Here is a 25,073-nt window from a genome sequence, read left to right as displayed (position 1 = left end):
AATATTAGCACAAGTGAGTTAAATACAGAAAATTAAACCATTTTGATCTAATTGTATAGCAACTACTCAAAAATTGAATCGGTGAAATGTCGCTTAAGCATTATTAAACAATCCAGAAACATGGTATCCAAAGGGAGGTAAGGCTTGTTTTTTTGTATTTATAACAAACGTATAAAATAGATCTGTAATTAGCCTCAGTCAAAGCTTTCTTAAGTTAGAATAAATCCTTATTTTTTTATGCGGTTCCCTCCCTCGCATTTTACGATCGGTACACTAATAAAAAGTAGGAGACAGCCCAACCACACTAGTGGTCGACAGACCAATCTGTCAGTAACTTAAATATACTTCTCAAATATGCTATCCAACTTCTCAATGTTAAACTACTGGTCCTGGGTAAATTCCACAGGTTTCATTTATAGATCGAGAGCTAGTATAAAAAAAAAATTAAGCTCGGCGATCTTGCCTGTCTATTGGCTCTGGTCTGATATTGTATGTGGTTGTAGATCGGCTCTTGTTTATCATATGGTGCGACTGCACCACGTTGACCCTATTTAAAGCAAAAGCACTCAAGCAGTTGTTAGTCGACTGGTAGAGTTCGCCCAGTCGCGTTCGGCTGGGAGTAGTAGTTTACGAGTGACATTGGCGCTTAGATATGTAGGTTGGGTGCCACACGGATATAAAAGCGACGTTTTACTCCACTCATTCGTAAGCTGTCAGTTGAGACCTTTAAGTCTTTCCCGATTACAGGTACAGTGATAACAGTGACTCTACTACTGGGCTGACAGTTGTAAATCAGCGCTTGACGTATAAATCAGCCAGCATAATTTCGTTTGCTTATTTCAGATTTTATTCTTGAAGAGTACTAAGACCAAGAAGAAGAAGAAAAAAAAAAGTATTGAGTGGTACATTTGGGAAAAGAACAAGCTGCATTTACATTGAACCAACACATTTGTTTTGTGACACTTGTGAGCAATATTTTGGGACCATCTTTTAATTTTTTTGCGGCAAATATTTTACAAGAACCATACCAAGCCACATGACGGCTACAATGTCTGAGGCTGTATTAAGACGGGCTGTTAGCCAAGCAGTTTTGTTGGCCCGCCAAAGCATTCGGAGATGTCTTTTCACGGAGTCAAGCCCTCGAACCTCGGATGCTGCAAGCATCACTACCGAAGATATCAGCGACTCCGAAGTTCGAGTCAAGACACTGCAGGATATGCCAGGACCCCAAGGATACCCAATCCTGGGAACTGCTCCCGAATATTTTCGGAAGGCCAATAGGGGGCAAATGCACGACGTACAGGTAAGGACAATTTGTAATTTTATTTAATTGAACATATAGCTGCAATCCGTTAACATTTTTATTTTACGCTTTCACTGAAATCACATGAGATTAAAAAATGCGAGGGAAGGAAATTTCGAAACATTTCAGATAGCAACTTACAAATTGTCAACAATATTATTGTAAATTCGCAATGTTTTACGTCACTCAAAACTGCTTTTAGTCCGGACTTAAGAAGAGAAAAAATAAACAGCCTCTTGTGCAATCGAACGTTCTGTTCCCCGAAATATGCTTTGTTGCTTGCACGCTAGTGTCAATCAGATGCAAATAATCAACCTACCTGTGTCAAGAATTGAACATAAAGCTGAAATTTTCGTTTGGTTTTATTATCACTTCGTAACCAGATCTTTTTCATTTTAAGCAGAGTTTGCGTGTGTGTGTGTGTGTGCATGTGTATGTGTGTGTGTGTGTGTGTGTGAGAGAGAGAGAGAGAGTTAGTTCTAAGAGCAATTATCTAAGCAGTACAGTACACAAGAGTTACAAACAACAATTTCTTATACTGACGACGTATAACATCAATTGCACTAAAGACATTTGAGAAAAGTTAATAATGCAAGCAACAACGCCTAATTAGGTCGCAATTTTGCTGCCGGTTTGACTTTCTGGATGGTTTCAGTCGTTTAAAGCAACCTCGCGCTGTTACGATGTCTATCTTATTTATGTAAATATTGATTTGAACCATCATTAACAAACACGTTTCCCAACGTTCTTAAAGCAATGTATTCCTTTTTGCAATGATGACCTTTAGTACGGCTCCCAATAATGGTCTTAACAGTTTAAAGATTGTTGGTGCTAGATACAAAACACCGAGATTTTATGTTGCGCAGACACTCAGCGGGCGAATCTTTTGCACGCCATTCATTTTCTTCTTAATTTATGTTTTGTGTTATTAATTTCTGACAGAATCACTATTACTAATGCAGTATGCTTGTGAGTTGTTTATCAACCAGGCGTCATGAAGACAAGGAATATGTGTGAAGTTATTTTATTCAATGTTGTCAACATAATCTTCCACGAACTGAACAAGTTCAATAACTTTAGCTGTTGCATATCACTTACTTTTGAATAATAAGACTGAAATTATTTGCATATCGTAAAATTGTAAGAAGGCATGTTTGATTTATCGATGTATGAGATTTCACTGATAGTTCGGATATATTTGCAAACTAGACTTCAGCAAAATAAAAGTTAATTATAGTAATATTTTTTTTCAATGGAATCGCAAAGATCAGATAATGCAGTGCTATTCTTAGACCACGAAGAGGTTTTGCACTTATTTTAAATTAGCACTTAATTTCTACTACACATTGTACGTATCTCACTCGTTTAGGCTAGCATTTGTGACTCGTGATCGTACGAAGTAAGTATAGCTTCGTCCGCTTCATTATGTCAAGTGAAACATGTAACAACTGAAAACCGGGTATAATTCCTATCAGTTTTATCTGCACTGCACTTGATGTAAAGTACTGTGGAAAAGAAAACAACTCGTGATGAACGTGCACTTATTTTGTTCTATCTCTTCACTTCACTAGTTAGAATGTATACTGGAAAGATTAGAGAATGGTGCTGTCCTCCGTACGATTGGATTGATTGCATGATTGATTGAGAATATGCCAATGAAAAAAGAGTTCGATGCATTCTCAACTTCTTGATCAATCCTTGTTTCGTAAATAGTCGATGTGGTCTGAATGGCAGCTATTGGCTTACATTAGAAGTATGATCCGTAGACTGACCTCAAAGTTGCGAATGCTCTGCACTGGGTGATCCACATGAACTCTCTAGTGCAACTATTCTCCGACCCTGTTAGAGATTCTTGCCAAGAAAGGGCGAAAAGTCATCAAGAAAGAAACGAACTTTTCTGCGAGCAATCCATTGTTGGCAATTGAATTACATGTCTTTTACAACCCAGGAGGTATTTTAAGAAAAGAGCGAACACGTCAGTCTTACTTTTTCCAATTTGAGTGGTTTTTTTATGAACTCTCTAGTACAGTAGTTCTTCGACCTCGTTATGGACTCCAGTCAAAAGTGTGTCAGTGGCAAGCATTCGCTGTATCAACAAGGCTATGGTATTTCTTATCGATTTGTTGAGCACTTATGCTGGCTCGAGTGTCGGCATGCTTCGAAGACTTATTAGATCAATGATCCATCGATAGATTTGTATTTGCACTCAGTCACCTGGTGTTTTGAGCTGACGCGTTAAGAGCATGCTCATTCTACAGGATCTTGCTTTATTCTACAGTTCATCTTCAGTTTCAACATTGGTCCGTGGTAAAAAAAAAATATAAAAAAATCATCGAGTAGACATAAGCTATTAAGGAAAAACCTCTGCGTATGTGTGGTTACAAAAACGTAGTAAATAAAGAAATAGTAAAGAAACAACAACGTGTATCAAACATATATCATTGAAAAATCACTGCGTTCCACCTACTTAGAAGTAACTGTCAGCCAAGTGTTGTTTATACAGCAATCCAATGGACCGCTGCCCATTCTCACACAGGGCTCTGTTGATTTATTACATAATACAGTCTGGCCTGCTATATATTTGGACCATTATCCGGCCTGGCTAAGTTATGGTCTGTCACCGTGGCCAATTATGCTACACCTCACGTACATATCAACACTTTGTAGTATCAGTTTACGAATCTATGAATGTTTATAAACCAAAAAGTACTTTCTTATAAAGTCGATAAAGTTTAACAAAACAAATCTTTGATTTTAAAGAAATGTCTATGCAAATTAGCAGGCGTGGTTATCTCTAATTAGGCAATTCGAATATCAATCGAAGTATGCTTTCTGGATGAGTCGAATGCATCCAATTTTGAACGTGTTCATTTGAGTTGGTGGAGGAAACCATACAAGAGTAGATAATTTAAAACTTGCTATTTATACGACATTTTAATACATTTTATACTTAGGAGCATGGTATCTTGAAGAACTATTTAATGCGAAGTTACATTCAGAGATTTCCATCTCATGAATTGACCACGGAGATCCTCCTTTTATGTCCCGCAGTTGCAGCATGAACTTGAAAATAATAGATGATAGAAACTGGCTTCTATTAATAAACTTAAATAAAAGAGGCATAAACACAGGGTGGAAGACTAATTAGAAAACTATAAAACTGACTTTATAAGTAAGCAAGTCTTGTAAGCTTGCCACAATGTTGCCTTAGAGACTGATAAATAAATAAATAAATAAATAAATAAAAATAAATTTTAAAAAATCATGTATTACAGTACTTATCCATGCCGCAAGGCACATATGTCTGCTGCCTGTTCCGATTTAACTTATTCGCTTTCCACCGAGATAATATAGTCAGCATATTTAGAAACATGGAATAACACGAAAAACGTTTATTTGTCAATATTTTGCCGCCATCGTATTAGAAACGAATGAATGCCATGCCTCATTTGTGAAACTCTTTATGTTTATTAATTATGCCACATACAAATAAATTACAGATAAAGTATTGTAGCTTAAATCCCGCACATCGTGTAAGAAAAATTCACAAAGAATGCATGACATGATGTTTTATTACGATGGTATCGATAGGTGGTGTTAAAGATTAAGATGTACCGGTGGCCATTGCTATTAGGCTTTTTTTCTTTCTTTCAAGGATTGACACTTTTTATAAAATGTACAGTTGATGGTGTGTAGGGAATGCCGCTTGTTTCGAAACTGTTCGATACTAATTTTATACTCTGTGCTGTGTTAAATTGTAAGCAGTTATTCCTTGACCATAACTATTTTAAGGCTGCATCTGTTAGTTATATGGATGGAAATTCCTGGGTTTAAGATTGAGAGTTGCTTACGCCTTACAGCTCAAATGTACCAAACGATTATTAATGTAGTTTGAATCAATCCGCATTACTAAAGTATGTCAGCTTCAAACGATTATAGCTTTAACTTCCGTGAAAAATGTAAAAATACTGAAAAGAACAAAATGTTTTAAAAAATAAAGAAATGACTAGGCGAATAGGCTAGTTAATGTTTGGAACCTAATGCACCAGGAGATAAAAATACAATTTTAAATTCTTTTGTTTATTGCTTAGACATGAACATTCTAATTTTTCTTTTTGTTTTCAGTTTCCTGATAAAATGCAAAATAAATAATTAAAACAATTTCATTCGTAAATCAGTCTGTTTTTTTTTTCTTCTCAAACGCATAAATATACAACTATATATATGTTATTCAGAAATTCTTTTGCACACATATTCTTAAAGAGTTTATAATGGAATAACTTTAATGATCATATTAAACATGCACTTATGCAGTTCATCAACGTGCCCATATTAATTGGTTTTTTTTCAATGGCGTTATTTATTCAAAGCTAAATTATTGTAATTCTAACTTGCTGGAATTCTAGTTTAACGTCAGTGATCAGTTTATCATTGATCACGAATACTACTGATAGATCCCCGAATGAAACAGGAAACGACTTCGCGGGAGCGAACAATATTCCCTCAAGATCACGATATACCCAGTTCATACAAGTTTCAAAAGAAGGGGTCAGGCGTGCGTTAGCGATGAGCTGTAAGAATAGATAACATGGTTGATAATAAGTACGATAATAACAGCTAGGCGGGGGTTCTTTTCGAATGACAAAAACCTGATTTAATCAATGAATCTTGGAGCATCTTTCCATCTTATGATCGGTTACAAGATTCGAGTTCTGATCAAGTTTAAATGCGTTAAGGGATCACCCATTTGCACTTCTAATGTCGTATAAAACCTGCTTTGAGCCAATAATACACAAACTACGACAACAAACTATGTACAAATTACATATGGAATTTCATGATACCTTTAATATATTATCTGTAGAATACCGTGGTTATGAATAATTTGTTTTGAAGATTTGTTTTAACGTTTTTACACTCAAATCAACTTGAAATTGCTCTTTGAGTAATGGAGTAGAAGAAAATTATGTCTCAAGAGGTAACATTTTAATAATATTTAGAGGAAAAGGTTATTTGCTGCCAGGAGTTTTTCAAGTGTAAACGTTCTTCAAGACTCCTATTAATTTTAGTTATGTAAAGATATAAAGATATAAATTCTTTAGAAAGATTAATTGAACGATTTAACCTTCATCTGTGTAACCATAAAGCAGAGTAAGATTCCTTTCCCACACTAATTGTGTAGGATGTGGCATATATTTTTGTATTTGATTAGACATGCTAACCAAAATTAGAACAAACTTGTGTTATCAAAATATATATGCTAGATTTATATGTGGTTTTGCATTTTGATTGCATGTAATTGTGCATGTTGATTACATATAATTTTGTATGTTGATTGCATGCAATTTTGCATGTTGATTACATTTATTTCTGCATGTTGATTACATGTGATTTTGCATGTTGATTACATGTATTTCTGCATATTGATTACGTGTAATTTGGCATGCTAATTACATGTAATTATGCATGTTGATTACATGTGATTTTGCATGCTGATTACATGCATTTCTGCATTTTGATTACATGTAATTTTGCATGTTGATTGCATGTAATTTTGTATGTTGATTGCGTGCAATTTTGCATGTTGATTACATTTATTTCTGCATGTTGATTACATGTGATTTTGCATGTTGATTACATTTATTTCTGCATATTGATTACGTGTAATTTGCATGTTGATTACATGTGATTTTGTATGTTGATTACATGAGATTTTGCATGCTGATTACATGTATTTCTGCATGTTGATTACATGTGATTTTGCATGTTGATTACATGTATTTCTGCATGTTGATTACATGTGATTTTGCATGTTGATTACATGTATTTCTGCATGTTGATTACATTTATTTCTGCATCTTGATTACATTTATTTCTGCATCTTGATTACATGTGATTTTGCATGTTGATTACATGTATTTCTGCATGTTGATTACATGTATTTCTGCATGTTGATTACATTTATTTCTGCATGTTGATTACATGTAATTCTGCATGTTGATTACATGTGATTTTGCATGTTGAAGCTACACGGAAACAATACTCGTGGCCAGATGAACCATTAATAGAGGTAGAACTTTACTAATAACCATGTGGGAAGAATCAACCGTACATACTCACTTATACGTCTAGTCAAACTGTAAACTGCAGGGACCCAAAATAGTAGTCGTACAGTGCGCCGGCAGATCTGTTTCTGAATAGTTTGTTAGGAGTAATGAGCAGAGCAAAGAACATAGACTCTGATATATTTACAGATTGACTCGACGGATAAGCGAGTATAAAAGATGTGTGTGTGTGTGTGTGTGTGAGAGAGAGAGAGAGAGAGAGATTCTTTTCTTTTTCATAATCCCCTGTTCTTTCAAATGGTATAAAAGCAAGTAACTGTGAAAGTGGTTTTTGCATGCAGTAGGTTTAAGTCCCGTTTAACACCAAAGAAAATATTGTCGGTTGGGTGGATTAGGCCAATTTACATTAACTCATAACTTCTCAACTACTTTATATCAAGTAGGTCAACTAAGTGCAATTCTGCGTCACAGAATTGTACAGTTTGGTGGACATTTTGGTATTAAAAACATTGATTGCAATTAGTACATCGTATGCTTTATGGCTTATATGTCACAGAAGACCAGTTTGTTTGTAGGAAATGATGTTAAGATATTATATTAAGATAGTTACGTTCTATTTGTAATCACGTAGGTGTGAAAAATTATACCAACGATCAAGTTCGCTGTGTATTCACGTCATAAGTCACAATAACTGAATTTCAGTATATCTCCTACTAATTTTCATCAATGCACCTGCTTAATCAATATACCTACTTAATCAGTACATCTGCTTAATCGATGCACCAGCTTAATTAATACTTCCGCTTTATTAATATACCTGCTTAATCAATACATCTGCTTAATAACACAAGATGCTTTATTACTAATGGCAAAGTTATTGCATGCTTTTATGTGCATCGTATGTAACGCTTTACTGATGATTTACGTTTAAAATCTCCTAATAGAGAAAGTTGACTGGTTCGGGCTGGGAAATGAATTAGTAATGTACTTAAGTTAAACTGTTTCAATCCGACATATATTCATATACTTTTCAATATGTTAGCTTAAAGGCTGATATTGTCCCATTCTGTATTTATGGCCTTTCTTCAAGAAAAGAAATTAATATTGTCAAGCAGGAAGTGTCTTGTGCCTGCTAGAGGTATGTAATACTAATAAAATATCAGTGGAACCCTAGCAATCTGATGCTAATAGAATGTCAGTGGAACCCTAGCAATCTAATGCTAATAGAATGTCAGTGGAACCCTAGCAATCTAATGCTAATAGAATGTCAGTGGAACCCTAGCAATCTAATGCTAATAGAATGTCAGTGGAACCCTAGCAATCTGATGCTAATAGAATGTCAGTGGAACCCTAGCAATCTAATGCTAATAGAATGTCAGTGGAACCCTAGCAATCTAATGCTAATAGAATGTCAGTGGAACCCTAGCAATCTAATGCTAATAGAATGTCTGTGGAACCCTAGCAATCTGATGCTAATAGAATGTCAGTGGAACCCTAGCAATCTGATGCTAATAAAATGTCAGTGGAACCCTAGCAATCTAATGCTAATAGAATGTCAGTGGAACCCTAGCAATCTAATGCTAATAGAATGTCAGTGGAACCCTAGCAATCTAATGCTAATAAAATGTCAGTGGAACCCTAGACATCTAATGCTAATAGAATGTCAGTGGAACCCTAGCAATCTAATGCTAATAAAATGTCAGTGGAACCCTAGCAATCTAATGCTAATAGAATGTCAGTGGAACCCTAGCAATCTGATGCTAATAGAATGTCAGTGGAACCCTAGCAATCTGATGCTAATAGAATGTCAGTGGAACCCTAGCAATCTAATGCTAATAGAATGTCAGTGGAACCCTAGCAATCTAATGCTAATAAAATGTCTGTGGAACCCTAGCAATCTAATGCTAATAAAATGTCAGTGGAACCCTAGCAATCTAATGCTAATAGAATGTCAGTGGAACCCTAGCAATCTAATGCTAATAGAATGTCAGTGGAACCCTAGCAATCTAATGCTAATAAAATGTCAGTGGAACCCTAGCAATCTAATGCTAATAAAATGTCAGTGGAACCCTAGCAATCTAATGCTAATAGAATGTCAGTGGAACCCTAGCAATCTGATGCTAATAGAATGTCAGTGGAACCCTAGCAATCTGATGCTAATAGAATAGCATTGGAATCCCAGCAAGAGTACATATATCCTCATGGGAGAGATGTATTGCCTCCATTTTGGTTATCCGATAAAAGTTTTTTTTTTTTTTAATTCCTTCCCAAAATGTACATTAGTTCCGAGATGTTCATCTCTTAAGATTTTTATAACTTTGCAATCAGCAGATTATAGCCATTTGTGTGCTGATGCTTCATTAAATGCTAATACAGACATACATCATCAGGTTCGTTTATCCATTTTAACATCCATGCACCACCATAGGAGAGAGAGAGAGAGAGAGAGAGAGAGAGAGAGAGATCTTTTCGGCAATAATTCCAGGTCAGTGTTCTACTGAATCAATAAAAGCCTAAACCAACAATTGACTCTTTCATACAATAGTAATTTCCGCAGTCAATAAATATATTACGAGAATCGCGTGCATTCGGTTGTCTCCTTCAATAATAAAATGGACGGGACACGCATTTCTTTGCATGTTAGATTACATTATAATTTGATGTTGGAGAAGGAAACACGCCATCTCGATGTACAGAAGCACAAATGGACGATTGAACTTTGTACAGTTTGTGTAGTACAGTTTTACCTTCATGTTTTTCCACTGACCTGCACTTTTCAGTCCAATTTTTCTTGATGTCACATTAATGTAACAGCATATGGACCGGAATGTGCTCCTGCATACTAACAAAAGTTATATGGTGTACACTATTTACTTGTGTCTCGGGCGGATACCCATATCTGCGGTTGCAGAAATTGCTCGGAGATTCGGTTCCACGTTGTCTGTTATAGTGTATATCATAAGAGAATTTTGTTTCTGTTGTTGTTGTTGTTGTAGGGTTTAACGCCATTTTTCAGCACACGATAGGCTATACATGGCGGTCAGTATTAATGGTGGAGGAAGAACCCGAGAAAACCAACGGAAAGAACCACCGACCCACGAGAAGCTTCTGGCAAGCTTTTTCACATACCCACATTGGCTGAATCCGAGACTCGAACCCACGCAGACAGAGGTGAGATGGCAGTGATCCGTAACGGAGAGCGCGTTAGACCACTCGGCCACTCGGGGCCCCCAATTTTGCTTCTGTAATATGACACATATTTCCTCTGCTCGTTCGCATATTCACATCATTTAACTCAAAAATTTACATTAGTTCCATTAATACAGATATTGGATTATGTATATCAATTACAAAAATTATCAACTGAAAACAGGTACTTGAAAAAAGAAATGACGTTCCTTGTCTCAGTAGAAATTTCTCAGAAAAAATACATTGCTATGAACCTCGTCGTGGATACGACAAGATTAATACTTTCAACATAGAGAAAAGACGGTCAAACTATGTGTGCCTGCTGGTAATTTGTAAAGCTGTGCATCTTAGTATCTAGAGCCGCGGTAGCCATGTGGCTGACCTGCCGGACTCGTGACTCCAGTTGCTTTGGCACAGTAAAAAAAACATAACCTTCATGTGTTGATGTGCTGTAAACACCACACCTTGAAGCGAAGAATATTTATAAATTTTTATCAATATTCGCTTCACTGTGTGAATATATATATATATATATATATATATATATATATATATATATATATATATATATATATATATATATATATATATATATATATATATATATATATATATATATAATTTCAGTCGTTATTTTTGTCAAAGACATGTCAGTTTTCATTACAATCTATGTTTATGAAGAAAAAAATTGTGATTCGAGCAGGGTACGAGTTCAGAAAATCTTAAATCTTCGCAATCATTACAAGATGATTCTATACTTAACAGTTGAGTTTAATGTACCTAATGATGGCAAACATTTTACTTCTTGGCAGATCAAATCGATTTTTTAGTTCTTGAAAAGGGCAAATAATGCAAAACACTTCAGTATGAAATTTGTGTCAGCAGGGGCCACTACGTGTGGTCCTGAAAATGCCTTTGGAAGTGTTGGCTCGTTTTTGATACAAGGAACTGATTAGCAGGCCAGATATAATTCACCTGGGACATATATAACGATTTATTTCTAGCTTTTGTCCTCGTTTATTCTTAAATTAATGTCAGTGGGCGAGAAATTATATGACCTTGAGGCAATAAAAGTTCGATTAGTGACTGATATACGGAGACGTGAAGTGCGTTTAGATTTACGGGAATGTGCACAGCTTGAATTGCAGTTTTGTCCAAATAATCAAAAAATTGTTGCCACAGTAACGATTGCACCATGTTACCTGTTTTAATCCATAGCATGAACTTCCGTGTTCTGAAGAGTATGGTACTATGTAGATTGGCAGCCATTTAGACTACTAATCCTAAAACAATCGTAATTCCAAATGAACAAAACGCTTTGGATTAAATACCAAAACAAGACATGATGAAACATAAAATATGGAACTACGTCCAGTTGACATTTTATCCTCATTTACATTCTTACTTACTCACAAAATAAACATTTATTCTATTCTTTGGTGCAGCATGTGTTAAGCAGACCATTGCTGTGGAGCACCAGGGACGAAGGTATCGTCGTTTATCTCACAACTGTGTTCATTTTATCTTTTTATTCCTCGTGTCTACGAATTAACTCACTTATAAAATGACTAAATAAACAAGAGGAATTTAGTTTGCTTATCACGGTTTACTATACGGTGTGATTCTTGATACACTACAGCATAATGATTTATTGCCCCTGGTGTTAAAATTTATAATTGTATATCATTTACTAATTACGGGTTGGGACTGTAACTCTATACACTATATATGCAACAACTAGCACCTTTTGTGACGCAAGCTGCTGTTATCTGTATGTAATATCTTAAGTTTTTTTTTTTAATTAAAAAAAATCCTATCAATAAACAGAGCCGTAAATTGAGTTGTACTCGGAGTTCGTGTGAGATGAATGGCATTTTGATGTATGTCATCAACAACAGGCATTATCGTATTGTAATAGCACGCGAAAAACAATGCTGAAATCGTTCATCGAAAACAACGCGCCATGACGGATAGACACCAGTGATCCAGGAATTTGTTATCAATACTTACTATAAGAAGTAGTACTCTTCTTCAAGAATTGCAGCACATTTCAAATTCGACTCTATGTACTGTTACACGATTTTATCTGAAGCTAATAAAAAAAACATGTATAGAGAGGTGTTTCGCCTACCAAAAACAATATTTACCATTACTGGAATTTAAGGAATTCAGTATGTTTTAAAGTTGCATGCACGTGTGTATGTAGACAGATCCGTGCTTACTTAGGTTTGCAAATACGACTATACGCAAACACCGAAATAAAATATAACTTTCTGGGAGTCATCTATTATAGTCAGTAATTGTCATCTGGTGATTCTTTTTCGATATGATGCAAAGATAAAGCAATTCGCTTTTTGACGGATTTGTCTTTTGTCATAGGAATTTAAAAGACAGGCATGTTAAACATGTCGCGACTCAAACAATGTCTAGGTCTAGCTTATGTTGATACATCTTACGTTAGACATGTAGCCCAATTTCCTGATGAAAAAGTACACACTCGCTTTGCAGAAACTAAAGGAATATTAAAATTTCTTAAAGGGTTTTAGCCAAAACCTCATTTTTTTCGGTCAGAAGCACACAAAAAATTCCCTTAAGTTGCAATCTAACCGCAGCCAAAAACTGACCTAGTTAAAACGAAACACATGTGGGTTCAAATATTTTTCTCTACAAGCTGACCTAGATTCTGACTCAGTTGGCACATGTCTGTATTTTCCGCAGAAAATAACCCTTGAATATCCGGCTTTGTACGTGCTGGATTTTAATTCTAATCTGGACTCGGGAGTCTGAATTCCAATTCGGTCCACTTATCAGGCAAATAATGAAAAGGTACATTTTTGTTAAATCTACTGTTCAGGCAATGTCAGCTCCTTGTTTCTTACAATTACTTAGCGCCTTGACGTGCCATTTCTCACATGGGGGTAATATGTTAAGACCATGTTTAAACACTAATGAAAACTTGAATAAAGGTATAAACGGGACCCCTTAACCTTAGCGTCTATAGCTCCTCTATGATGCCAAAGGTTTAGACTAAATTACAAGTTTTTGTTCCGTTGTATTTTTTTTACATATAGATATTTAAATTTATATAATAATATTGTCAAGTTTATATATTTCATATATCTAGACATAACTCCAAAAAACATTAGTTTTTAAATATTTTTATTGTATTGTCTTTACAGAGAAAATTTCATCAGAAATATGGACGTATTTTCAAGGAGAAATTGGGACCAGTCACAAATGTATCCATTGCTGATCCTCGATTGGTCGAAGAGCTCTTCAGAAACGAGAGCAAAACTCCAAACCGACCGCCATATGAAGCCTGGATTCTTTATAAAGAAATGAGGAAACGCAATAGGGGCATCATGTCCGCGTAAGTGTCTCAACCATACACTGATTTTAATCGACAACCAGCTTTCTTGGGTAGCAGTATCTATTGATTCAATACGAATATTTAGTCTATTCAATTTCGATAAATTAAGCATGAATGAAACGAATGTTTCGTGAGAATGTATGTTATTGTTTACTTTTGATCGAATTAGAGGAAAGGTGATGCAGACAGCATTATAAGCTACCGTATCGGGTTGTTTAAGTAGCATTGATAATAACTGTTCAAGTAGCATTGATAATAGCTGTTGAAATAGCATTGATAACAGTTGTTCAAACAGCTGTGATAATATATGTTCAAGCAGCATTGATAATAGCCGTTCAAGTAGCATTAATAATAGCTGTTCAAACAGCAGGGATAATAGCTGTTCAAACAGCATTGATAATAGCTGTTCAAGTAGCATTGATAATAGCTTTCAAGTAGCATTGATAATAGTTGTTCAAGTAGCATTGCTAATAGCTTTACAAGTAGCATTGATAACAGCTGTTCAAGTAGCATTGATAATAGCTGTTCAAGTAATATTGATAATAGCTGTTCCGGTAACATTGATGCTAGCCGTTCATGTAATATTGATAACAGCTGTTCAAGTAGCATTGCTAATAGCTGTTCGGGGGATATTGATAATAGCTGTTCAAGTAGCATTGATAATAGCTTTCAAGTAGCATTGATAATAGTTGTTCAAGTAGCATTGCTAATAGCTTTACAAGTAGCATTGATAACAGCTGTTCAAGTAGCATTGATAATAGCTGTTCAAGTAATATTGATAATAGCTGTTCCGGTAACATTGATGCTAGCCGTTCATGTAATATTGATAACAGCTGTTCAAGTAGCATTGCTAATAGCTGTTCGGGGGATATTGATAATAGCTGTTCAAGTAGCACTGATAATAGCTTTTCAGATAATATTGATAATAGCAGAACAATTGATTGCTTCTTAACTGTTTAACGCATTATGATTCGAAAATGTAGATTTCAAGTTTGAAACAAGGCATTATAGGAGTTAAATTGTGTATGTGTGTGTTATAATTTTGTTCATATAATCTATGTATTATCCGGATTGATTTTTGTTAACTATATACCAAATATGCCAATATAAATTTTTAAAAATTGTAGAAATGGTGAAGAATGGCGAAAGTTTCGCAATGTTCTTTCCAAAAAGTTGCTGAAGCCGCGTGCCGTTGCTTCATACATGAAGGACTTCAGTGATGTGGGACAAGAATTTGTGGATAAAATTCGTACAAACCAGAACCAGAATGGTGAAGGAAGAGAAGTACGAAATCTACCTGATGTACTTTACGCCTGGGCCGCTGAAAGTAAGCATTTAAATAGGTAAAATTATAAGTATTACCTATAAATTCAAAATGAAAATTCGGCTAGACAATTGATCTCTATCCAGATAGTACATTCATGAAGTCCTTTGCCAACAATGTATAGTGTGTATATATATATATATATATATATATATATATATATATATATATATATATATATATATATATATATATATATATATATATATATATATATATATATTAGTTGCAACAACAAAATAGGAAACAATGTTGAAGAAATTATATACCAGATAATTATGTACTCATCTTTGGTCACTTGGAATACAAATTGCAAGCGCTATAAAGAAAATACTGGTGTATAGAAAAATACAGAAATAGTCAAGTTTAAGCAACTTAGGTGTTAACTGATTGAATTCGAACTTTTAGGCACGGGATCGATGATAATGGACTCGAGGTTTGGGTGTCTAAAAGCCGATATGCCGGAAGAAATCTCGAATTTCGTAAAAGCAGTGGCGACCAGTTTTCTGACCGGGCATCAGCTGATTGTATTTGCCAATATTCACAAGAAATTGAACACGAAAATCTGGAGAGATCATGTTCAGTCATGGGACACCATCACAGAAATAGGTAGGTATTTATTTTCGTCTTCTTTTATTTAGCTTGGTAACAGTTTTTACTATTTTTGCAAATGGAACTCAAAAAACAAATAAGAAAGAAATAGGTTGGTAATATCCATATACAGAATGATACTCATTAATGGATCAGTGAGGAGGTTCATAAAATGTTAAAAATGGACAAACGTACGCACATGATGTCATCGTTCAGATTTCGATTGGCTTTCTCTTAATCTGAAATGAAAAATTCTCTAGGACGTACAATTTTATATATACTGTATAGCGCGGGTTATGTTCGTTGATAATTTATTTAGATTGTCTTCTCTTCCAGTAAGTCATCTGCGTAAGAAAATAGTGAAAACCGAATAGTTAATTGTATGCACGGGCAGAACATCGCGAAACCAAACCACCGCGAAAATGTTTGTAAAACAAAACGCCTGAAAGTTTGGCTCTGCGAAAATAACTTACAAAACAAAAAGTTTCTATTTCAAACAAAATATCAAGATTACACTGTTTATGTTGCAATATCGTAAGCTCTCCTAGGATTTTCCAAATTGCTTTATTTTAATTTTAAAAAATCCTGTCTGAAAATAAATGTGGTTCATATTTACATAATTACAGAAAACATTTTCTAAAACACGTTTTCTTATATGTTCATCGAGAACGCGGTTTACTAAACAAATGTTGATCCAAAAATGTATTTATCTCATATTATTTTGTATTCTCTCTATATAGATACAATTTTATTACTTGACATTTTATTTAGCCAGTGTAGTGCTTTTGTAATGTTAGAACAAACATGCATGCATACGTTTTGTGTTCATCGGAAAGTTACTGTTGGATACAAACAGTCAATTTGTGTCCGGTTTTCTTCTGCCAGACTTATAAAATATTCCAATAGATCACACAGTTCAGTGCGAGAGCCAAATTACAAACGTTTCATCATCCAGTTACATAAATTTAAAAGCAGTAAAAAAGTTAGTCAGACATTATGTAATATTTTGCAGCTACCATTAACTTTTGAATGCAAGGATTATACTTTTGGTATGTAGATGGCGTGCGCTTTGCACTGTCATATAAACAGCTCAACATATGAATGGTGTAGCAAACACGTTACATTCCATTTGTCGTTGACCTAATTGTCTTGTTGTAACAGGGGCAATCCAAAGTTCCACATGCCAATACTGTTCCCAGCAAGTCCATACATTTATTTTTATTATGAAAAAGATAATACACGCAATATATTATAAAATGTTACTAACATTATTGAATAATGATTTCTTGATATGTATGAGTTTATGTATTAAAACTTAACCTGTTACAAAAGAAGTCAACTGATAGATGGAATCATTAGACTATAATATTTGATGCTATCATCAAGGTTATTAATTTTTATAAACTTTTACGTCCGTTAAAGATCTGTCTTACAACTGCCTCTTGTAGTCAAGACATTTTGTCTGTCTTTAAGAATCTTCTCTTCAACTTCGTTTTTAGCCGAACGTATTGTCGACAGAAAATGGAAAGAATTAGCGGAACGCAATCGAACCGATCTAGAATTCGAAAATGAAACAGGAAATTCTCTTTTGGAATACCTCTTGGCAAACAAGCAACTTACCACAGATGAAATCTATTCCAACCTCACAGAATTACTGCTTACTGGAGTGGATACGGTATGTATACAGACTTTTCATTTCCATGTTCCACATACCACAACAGTTCTTCCATGTTTGTGTTTCCGTCATGAAGAGTATAATGAAGTTAGATGGATGACCTTCACATTAAAATAAAATATCTTTACATTTTAAAGCCTGAGTTATTTTTAAAGACATGGTAAGTAAAATATTTTTTTAAAAATTATTCGTTATTTATTTAATTTAATTTTTTTGATAACACTCATTATAACAGCGATGATAAAAAGGTAAAATGTTTAATGTTATTTTCTGAATAATAAAATGGCGTGCCTTTTAGCTATGTTTCGGTTTATTGGAATTTAAAAGAATTTAATTTTTGTCATTTATATTGAAAAGGAAATTTATATAAATTAACATACTATTCAAAATCTTTTCGTTTAAACCAAATAACGGTCATTATTTCTTTCTTTCACAGAGTTCGAACACTCTTGGCACAGCTCTCCTCATGTTAGCTAAGAATCCTGAAGCCCAAGAAAAATTACAGCGAGAGATCGACATGATTTCAAAGAACTCAGACATTTCATATGATGAACTCAGATCCTTACAATACCTCGGTGCCGTTGTCAAGGAAACCTTACGGTTAGTTTCATCTCTCTCTCTCTCTCTCACACACACACACACACACACACACACACACACAATTGTAAATTTACCTTGAAATTGTATATCTTTATATTTGGTGTAGTTTCTTTATTCAAGAGAATAAATTATCTCTGCATTAGAACGTCTATGAGCGGGGTTTTGCTAAACGTAAAATGGTAATTTCTTCACATAGAGCGTAATGTTCGTAGCCGAAGACAGTTCTTCACTGTTGCATTTTACGCACTAAGTACACATTTCAAGATGATCGGTGGTGAAATTTGAACTATTTAACTGTGTAAAAAATATATTTTTTCAAAGCTAAATATGTTTTCATGCACTGTGCTTAGTTACATATCTGTCCTCAAGTTGGACCATTACAGAGAAAAGTATGTGAAAATGGACTGTATCAGTGCTTACTCATATACTAATGGCTGAATGAACACGTAAAAATTCGTCTGATTTGTAAAAGGTGAAGACCGTACATTCATTTCATCAAATTTGCAAAGAAACGTATGTGCTTGCTAATGAATAGTTGGTACACACATTCTGAAATAACGTCGGTTTCCTGTAAGAAAAAGCTTCTGCGGCCAGTTTATGGCAAGACGCTGAGGATTTGCTAACGTCTAGCATATGTTGACTGCGTCGCTTTCTTTAACAATGCTATTGCAATTAATCAACGTTATATCAGCATGTTGCCTTTGTGTTATTTCATCAGAGACAGAGATCACAGCCACGTTGTTTTACGTCGAATGTCACAAAGAGCTAACACTACGATACGCTTAGATAACAATCGACATCATAACGACGATATTACTATGTAATGACCAAACTATTTCGACCAGCGCAGTAAAAGTTGATATTACAAAAGCAGAAAAGCAGAATTCTTCAAATTCCCTGTCTTAGAGTTTGATTTAAACCGTGTCCTTTTCTGCATATTTATTCGACTTTTTTTTAATTAAAAAAATGTAACGGACATAATTAGTATTTGTCCTGTCATTCTTATTTTATCATGGGTTGATTCAACACCCTTTTTTTGACATTTTTTTAAACTTGCCGTAAGTTTACATAATATAGCCTATCTTGTGCTGATGTGCCATGAAATATATACATACATATTGATTTAAGATTTTTCTTTTTTGACAGGTATTATCCAACCATCCCGATTAATGCTCGAGTCATGGATTCAGACACTATTATCGGTGGATATCTCATCCCCAAAGGGGTAAGCGCAAATCATTTCATGAGGGACACAATTTAGCAATTACTGAACATACGAGAATGTGATCATTTAATTTTCTAAAGTCTAAAATCAAATGATAGAATTATATATATATATATATATATATATATATATATATATATATATATATATATATATATATATATATATATATATATATATATATATATAAATAATGAAAATTCATTCTTGTCCACGTCAGTCATAAATATTTCGTTATACCGAATATTCTCCCTTAAAAGTCTAGTCTGACTGCTGACAACAGATCCTGATTTGCCGTTGCATAATGTTTCGGCAGATCTCGGTCTGTAATGTTTGTTCTGTTGTTTACTCCTAACAAAATGCAGAGACTCGTATATGTTGGCACATTATGAGATGGTAGAGTTGGGTCTGTGCAGTTTGCAGTTTAGCTGGACATGTAAGCAAGCAAGATATGGTACCAAACTGTGTTAATCCCAAAATGGTATTACTGAGCCATATGAGCAAGAAAAGAAATCCAATCCTATAAAAAGAAACACGCAGAGAAAAAAGTTGATCTTTTAATCGTTTAATTAAATCTAATTTTATATATTCTTGTTCATGTTATTCGTATATTTGACATGTCGTTGTCTACTTCAGACTTGTGTACTTTTGAACACGTACACCATGTGTCGTGATGAAAGAAACTTCACTAATGCAGATCATTTCATCCCCGACCGGTGGCTTCGCACTGAAGGACGAGATTTCAACCCCTTTACAGCTTTGCCTTTTGGACATGGTACCAGGGGATGCATAGGTACTTCATTTTGCACCGCCCATAAGCCATTAAGTTTTTCTTATTTGGTAAAGAAGTTTTCTTGCCCACAACAAAGAAGGATGTATGATACAATACTCGATTGTAGGCTTATGTAGAGGTTGCATGAGTTTGATTGAATAGATTGTTTGTCGCTTTTTATTTAAGCTTTAACATGTAGACCCAAAAATACAAAATTTTAATACAGGAGAAAACATGTACCGAATTGTTTTAATGTAATGTGACTGCGGATGATTATAAATGAACATATATTTTCACCCAGATTAGAAAGATTTGTCTCGCCGTTTTGCGTGTAGTGATTCAAAAGTAATTATATGAAACGAATTCAAGCAAAGTTAACAAATTTGCTGTATGAACTGAACGGTTTGTGGAAAATTAAAAGAACAAAAATGATGAATAAATCGTTTTATTTTTAGGTCGTCGAGCCGCCGAATCTATGATCTACCACGCACTTATTAAGGTGAGTTTGACACGAGTTACATTTGTAAAAGTAACACTTGACACATAAAACGGATTGTACGCATGCCACAGTAATGAAAACATGAATGGTATGCATATATAACTATATTTATCTAATGTGAGAAAAACTTAAATAATAATATGAATATTGGGACAAATGGATGTAACAAGACTCTGTCTAGTTTCCGTTTTTTTCACTTTATTTCAAAAGGTATCGTGTGATTGTTAAACACCTAAAAGCATAGAGTAACAACTGTTAGAAACTTATCTACATATATTGGGTGAGTTGTCAGAAGACTATTCATAACCTGGCAACAAATTACTACGATTATACTGATTTTTGTTTCGTAGTTTTCAAACAAAACTGCAAAACGCAGCGAAGGCGATGTCGCCCGTCGTCGTCATCGATGGCGGCGGCCTCAACTTGACGATTAAGTTTTTTTTTTAAAATTCCTTAACTCAAAGACAAGGTTCAGAGTTACTCTGATCCCCTATTTTTTTAATTATTGTTATTATAGATGCATAAACGATTGATATGTTAACATATCTTCGAGCCTTGTGTTATTAAAGTTTCTTTCTTGTCCAGATCATGCAGAACTTTTGCATCAAGCTGACGACAACAGAAGAAGTAAAACCTACAGTGCGAACCGTTCTAACCCACTTTGACAATCTTCCCATCAAGTTCTGTGACCGATGAAGTAATTTTCACAAACATGGCTTTGGATTGCACGATCAAACTCCATTCTCCACATGGGATGAAAGTAGCAAACATTTATATTTAATGCACATCAATGCAAAAAAGCAAATCGAAAGAAATGCAAGACGTTGGAATTTATACATAATCCAAGAGGGGCCGTCCTTTTCGAGCTTGCTGAGAACGATTTTGTTTTGAAAGAAGTGGATTTGTTTCAGATGGACACGCAAGCTGTGCATACTGTTTCGCACACTTAACGTATTTTATATGATGTGTTGTGTTTTACGTTTTGATGAGACGAATCAAATATGAAGAATCTTGTAGAACCTGGGCGAATTTTAAAGCATGGTGACGGTTTTGAGACTGGAGAACAACACCGACCTGCTTAGTTTCTTTGGAATAAATCTTTCAGGAACATCAATATTGGTATGTTTCAGATGTGAAGTTATTACGGTGGACAGTGTTAAACTAACATTTCATAAAACAGAGACTTTGCGTGTTTTCGAGACTGGAGAACAAACTCGTTTTCGTGTTTTTCTTTGGAGGAAGCCTATCAGAAACTGATACATAGATATACCCTCGCACATGAGGTATTTCAGCGAACAAATTTCACTCACAAATTGACAGTTACAATGTATAGGTTGTATAGAAACTTTCTTGTCGGCAAATTTCGAGCCGAACATATCTCATTCATTATTGATGTATTCTCACAATTTTGAATTGTTTCGACTCCGGTTAAATGGAGTATAGGTTCTTTGCCATTGTTTCAGGGCCAGTTACTTAAGTCTTTGGACCATGTAAATACATATATGTAAATTTTATTTATACATAATGCTTATGAAATTTCGACCGCACATTGTTTTGTGTGAATATTACAGAGTAAGCTAGACTGTGATTATGGTTATGATTATAAAAGGGTGATCATTCAAATTAAGTTAAATGGACGAAGGTCTTCCTTGGACATTCAAGAAAACCGTTTAGGTGAGAGCCCCATGTATAAATAAAATTAGCTGATATTTTGCCGCGCATAATGAATTAAAAAATTATGAAATATTGAAAAATTAGTTACTATGTCACCTTTTGAACATAAAAGTATCTGCTTTATAAAACAATGAAGTTATCATTTTGTATATTACAAACCATTAAACACTTTGGACAATTTTAATATCTAGTATTCGACAATAACTAACAAATTGGGACCTTTTCCAGTTACCTTTTGCAATCTTGGCTGGAATGATGTCTTTGAGAATTTACTGACATGGTAACGATTTTATATTTTTAACGTTTTTTGACTTATATGTTTAGGGATGAAATATTTTTGTTGAATGAACAAATCTAAACAAAGTTTTCTTCCAAGTACAAGAATTTTAATATCTACGTGGACTGATTGTGTGTTAACATTTTTATTTCATGGGTTATGTTTTTCAAAACAAGTGACATAATGCAACACAAAGAATTGTTTAGTTTTATAATATGCATTAAATAAGTGTTTGGTCAGTTTCATTTCATCTTTAATGTCATGATCTTATGAAATAATCATTTTGGAAAACATTGTTCGTTATATATTTTAGCAACGTTGGATATATGTATTTAGTAAAAGAAATCAATGAAGAAGGTGACTTAGTGTGTAATCCTTATTGTTGTATATCTTAACAGACGGGTATGCTTATATTGGTATTATGATACGACAATGTACGTGAGGTTTGACCCCAATAGTAGTATAATCTGCCAAAAACCTACCGGAGCTGGAAACGGTACGTTTATACTCAATGTAATCATTCAATGCTAAGAGTGCGCTTTATTCAGCTGAACGCGAGTCTAAATGAAGATTTTGTGAATGACTCATGTAGATTAGAATTTAAAACCATGACTTCCTCAGATTGGTAATAAAAACTGACCTCAGCCAATCAGCGCCATTTTCATTCATACTCCTGTTTCTTAATACGTGTGTTAAATCTTCAATGGGAAATACCTCAGTATCTTAGAATTATTTGTTATCATCCGACTCATCGACTTGAAAAATCCATTAGATATCGTTTTATATCTTATAATATTGTGATAGTTGTCTATTGATTCGACTTGGTCCAAATCACCATTACAACATAGTCTAACATGTCAACCATTTATACCGCAAAATACCGATAGAACGTTTCTAATATCCCATTCGCCACATTTAAAGTCATAAGCAGTTAGTGTTTTGTTATTACCCAAACGTCTCATGCAGACAGTCAGATCTGTTCATATATTTTCTCATTATGTTGATTTCCATTCTCTTTTTAGTAGATTTCTCAGGGAATATATTTGGAACACCTTAGAAAGAGCTAGAAGATGACGATGAAAGCAAAGTACTAAATGTAAAGAGGAAAACAACGACCAAATATAAAATAACAATGATCACGCTTGATGGTTTGAAACATGCTCATGATCACAGCACGCAAGGATAATGATTGTTTTCTGGATATTCAGAAGAAGTTTCAAATTTTCAGTATTTCTGCTTTTGTTTTGTTTGGATCGGTGGAGTAAAGAACTCTTTTCTCGCATGGCGCAATGCTTTAAATTGTAGACTTCGTATTTTATTTTTCAAGAAAATGTTTAAACATAAGAACCATTCAGCCAAATCACTCAATGAAATAATCTATCTATCGGTTAATTGTACGCGTAGTCGAATTAACCGATAGATAGATTATTTCATTGAGTGATTTTAAATATGACTATTTTGTTCAATTACGAATGGAACTGATCGATTGAATGGTGTTTAATGGTACATACTCACCTGAAATATTATTTAGTACGTAGGTAATGAGAAGAAGTTGCCTTTGCCCACATACATACGACAACAGCCGATCCTGGCAGGTCTGTTTAGGATCCACAATCCACTGCTTCGAGTCGGACATGTTAACCACTGAGCCATCTCGGCTCCTGTCATGAATGATAACAAAAATACCAAAATTGAACAATGGACCATTTATACATTTTTAATTCATTTTCTTTCAGTTCTAAAATTTAGCTTAACATGTCCTGTATGCAGAATTGTTTTTTAATTTAGTTTTTTTCTTCTTATTAGTTTCCTTACATGACAAAGGGGCAATCTTTCTCTCTACTTTTTAATCAACGATTTCTGCTCATTTTTCACATTATTATTTGTTCTGCAGAATTGTATATATTTACAGTTCAGCATAATGACAAGAATTTTAAATTCGATCACTATGTAAATGCTTTTCATTATCGTGCCTTCAATGCACTGAGAGTAGTACCAAAGTATATTTTCTACTTTCATCGGGATTTGTGCAAACATCATTTAGATCAGTTCATTTTGTGGAATCTTTTACATGCACTTAAGTTATTCATTGCAACATATGCATATGTATTCAATGGTATGACAATAAAGCCCACGCTCATCTATCTATTTGCTTTGTTATCTGTTTGAAATGAACCTATGGTATTAACCGACGAAAGGTCGCATCCACTTCAGTAATATCTACTTCAAGACTACATACAGCTGCATGGTTCTTAATTGATTGAACAAGGAAAAAAATGAATCTATCTACCGAGATATAACGGGAGCACTGAGTATTCAAAGAGAATAGTTAGCATTCAAAAAGGAATATTGAGTATTGTAATAGGAATATTGAGTATTCAACTAGGAATATTGAGCATTCAAATAGAAATAACGAACATTACGTATTGCAAGTAAGAATACGACGTGTTCACATGTATTCAAATAGCATCGCTTTTTGACCTTATTCTGTTGCAACAGAATAGAAACG

At 34.3% G+C, this 25,073-nt stretch overlaps 1 protein-coding gene across 1 annotated transcript; it reads left to right on the top strand.

Moving 5' to 3' along the window:
* Positions 1-573: 573 nt before the first annotated feature.
* LOC149780116 (cytochrome P450 27C1-like) lies at positions 574-24,708 on the top strand. Its single transcript, XM_089936888.1, has 10 exons — positions 574-1,303; positions 13,737-13,927; positions 15,055-15,254; positions 15,660-15,860; positions 17,342-17,517; positions 17,954-18,117; positions 19,264-19,342; positions 19,979-20,135; positions 20,570-20,613; positions 21,199-24,708. The coding sequence occupies exons 1-10, from the start codon at positions 1,037-1,039 to the stop codon at positions 21,307-21,309; spliced, it is 1,590 nt and encodes a 529-aa protein (XP_089793014.1). The 5' UTR covers positions 574-1,036; the 3' UTR covers positions 21,310-24,708.
* The last annotated feature ends 365 nt before the right edge of the window (positions 24,709-25,073 follow it).

Source organism: Sinohyriopsis cumingii, chromosome 16, assembly GCF_028554795.1.
Source record: "Sinohyriopsis cumingii isolate HCF-2022 chromosome 16, ASM2855479v2, whole genome shotgun sequence".
In the NCBI taxonomy this organism is placed as follows: domain Eukaryota; kingdom Metazoa; phylum Mollusca; class Bivalvia; order Unionida; family Unionidae; genus Sinohyriopsis; species Sinohyriopsis cumingii.
Note: the sequence above shows the minus strand (reverse complement) of the source record. Positions and strands in the feature narration are given on the sequence as shown.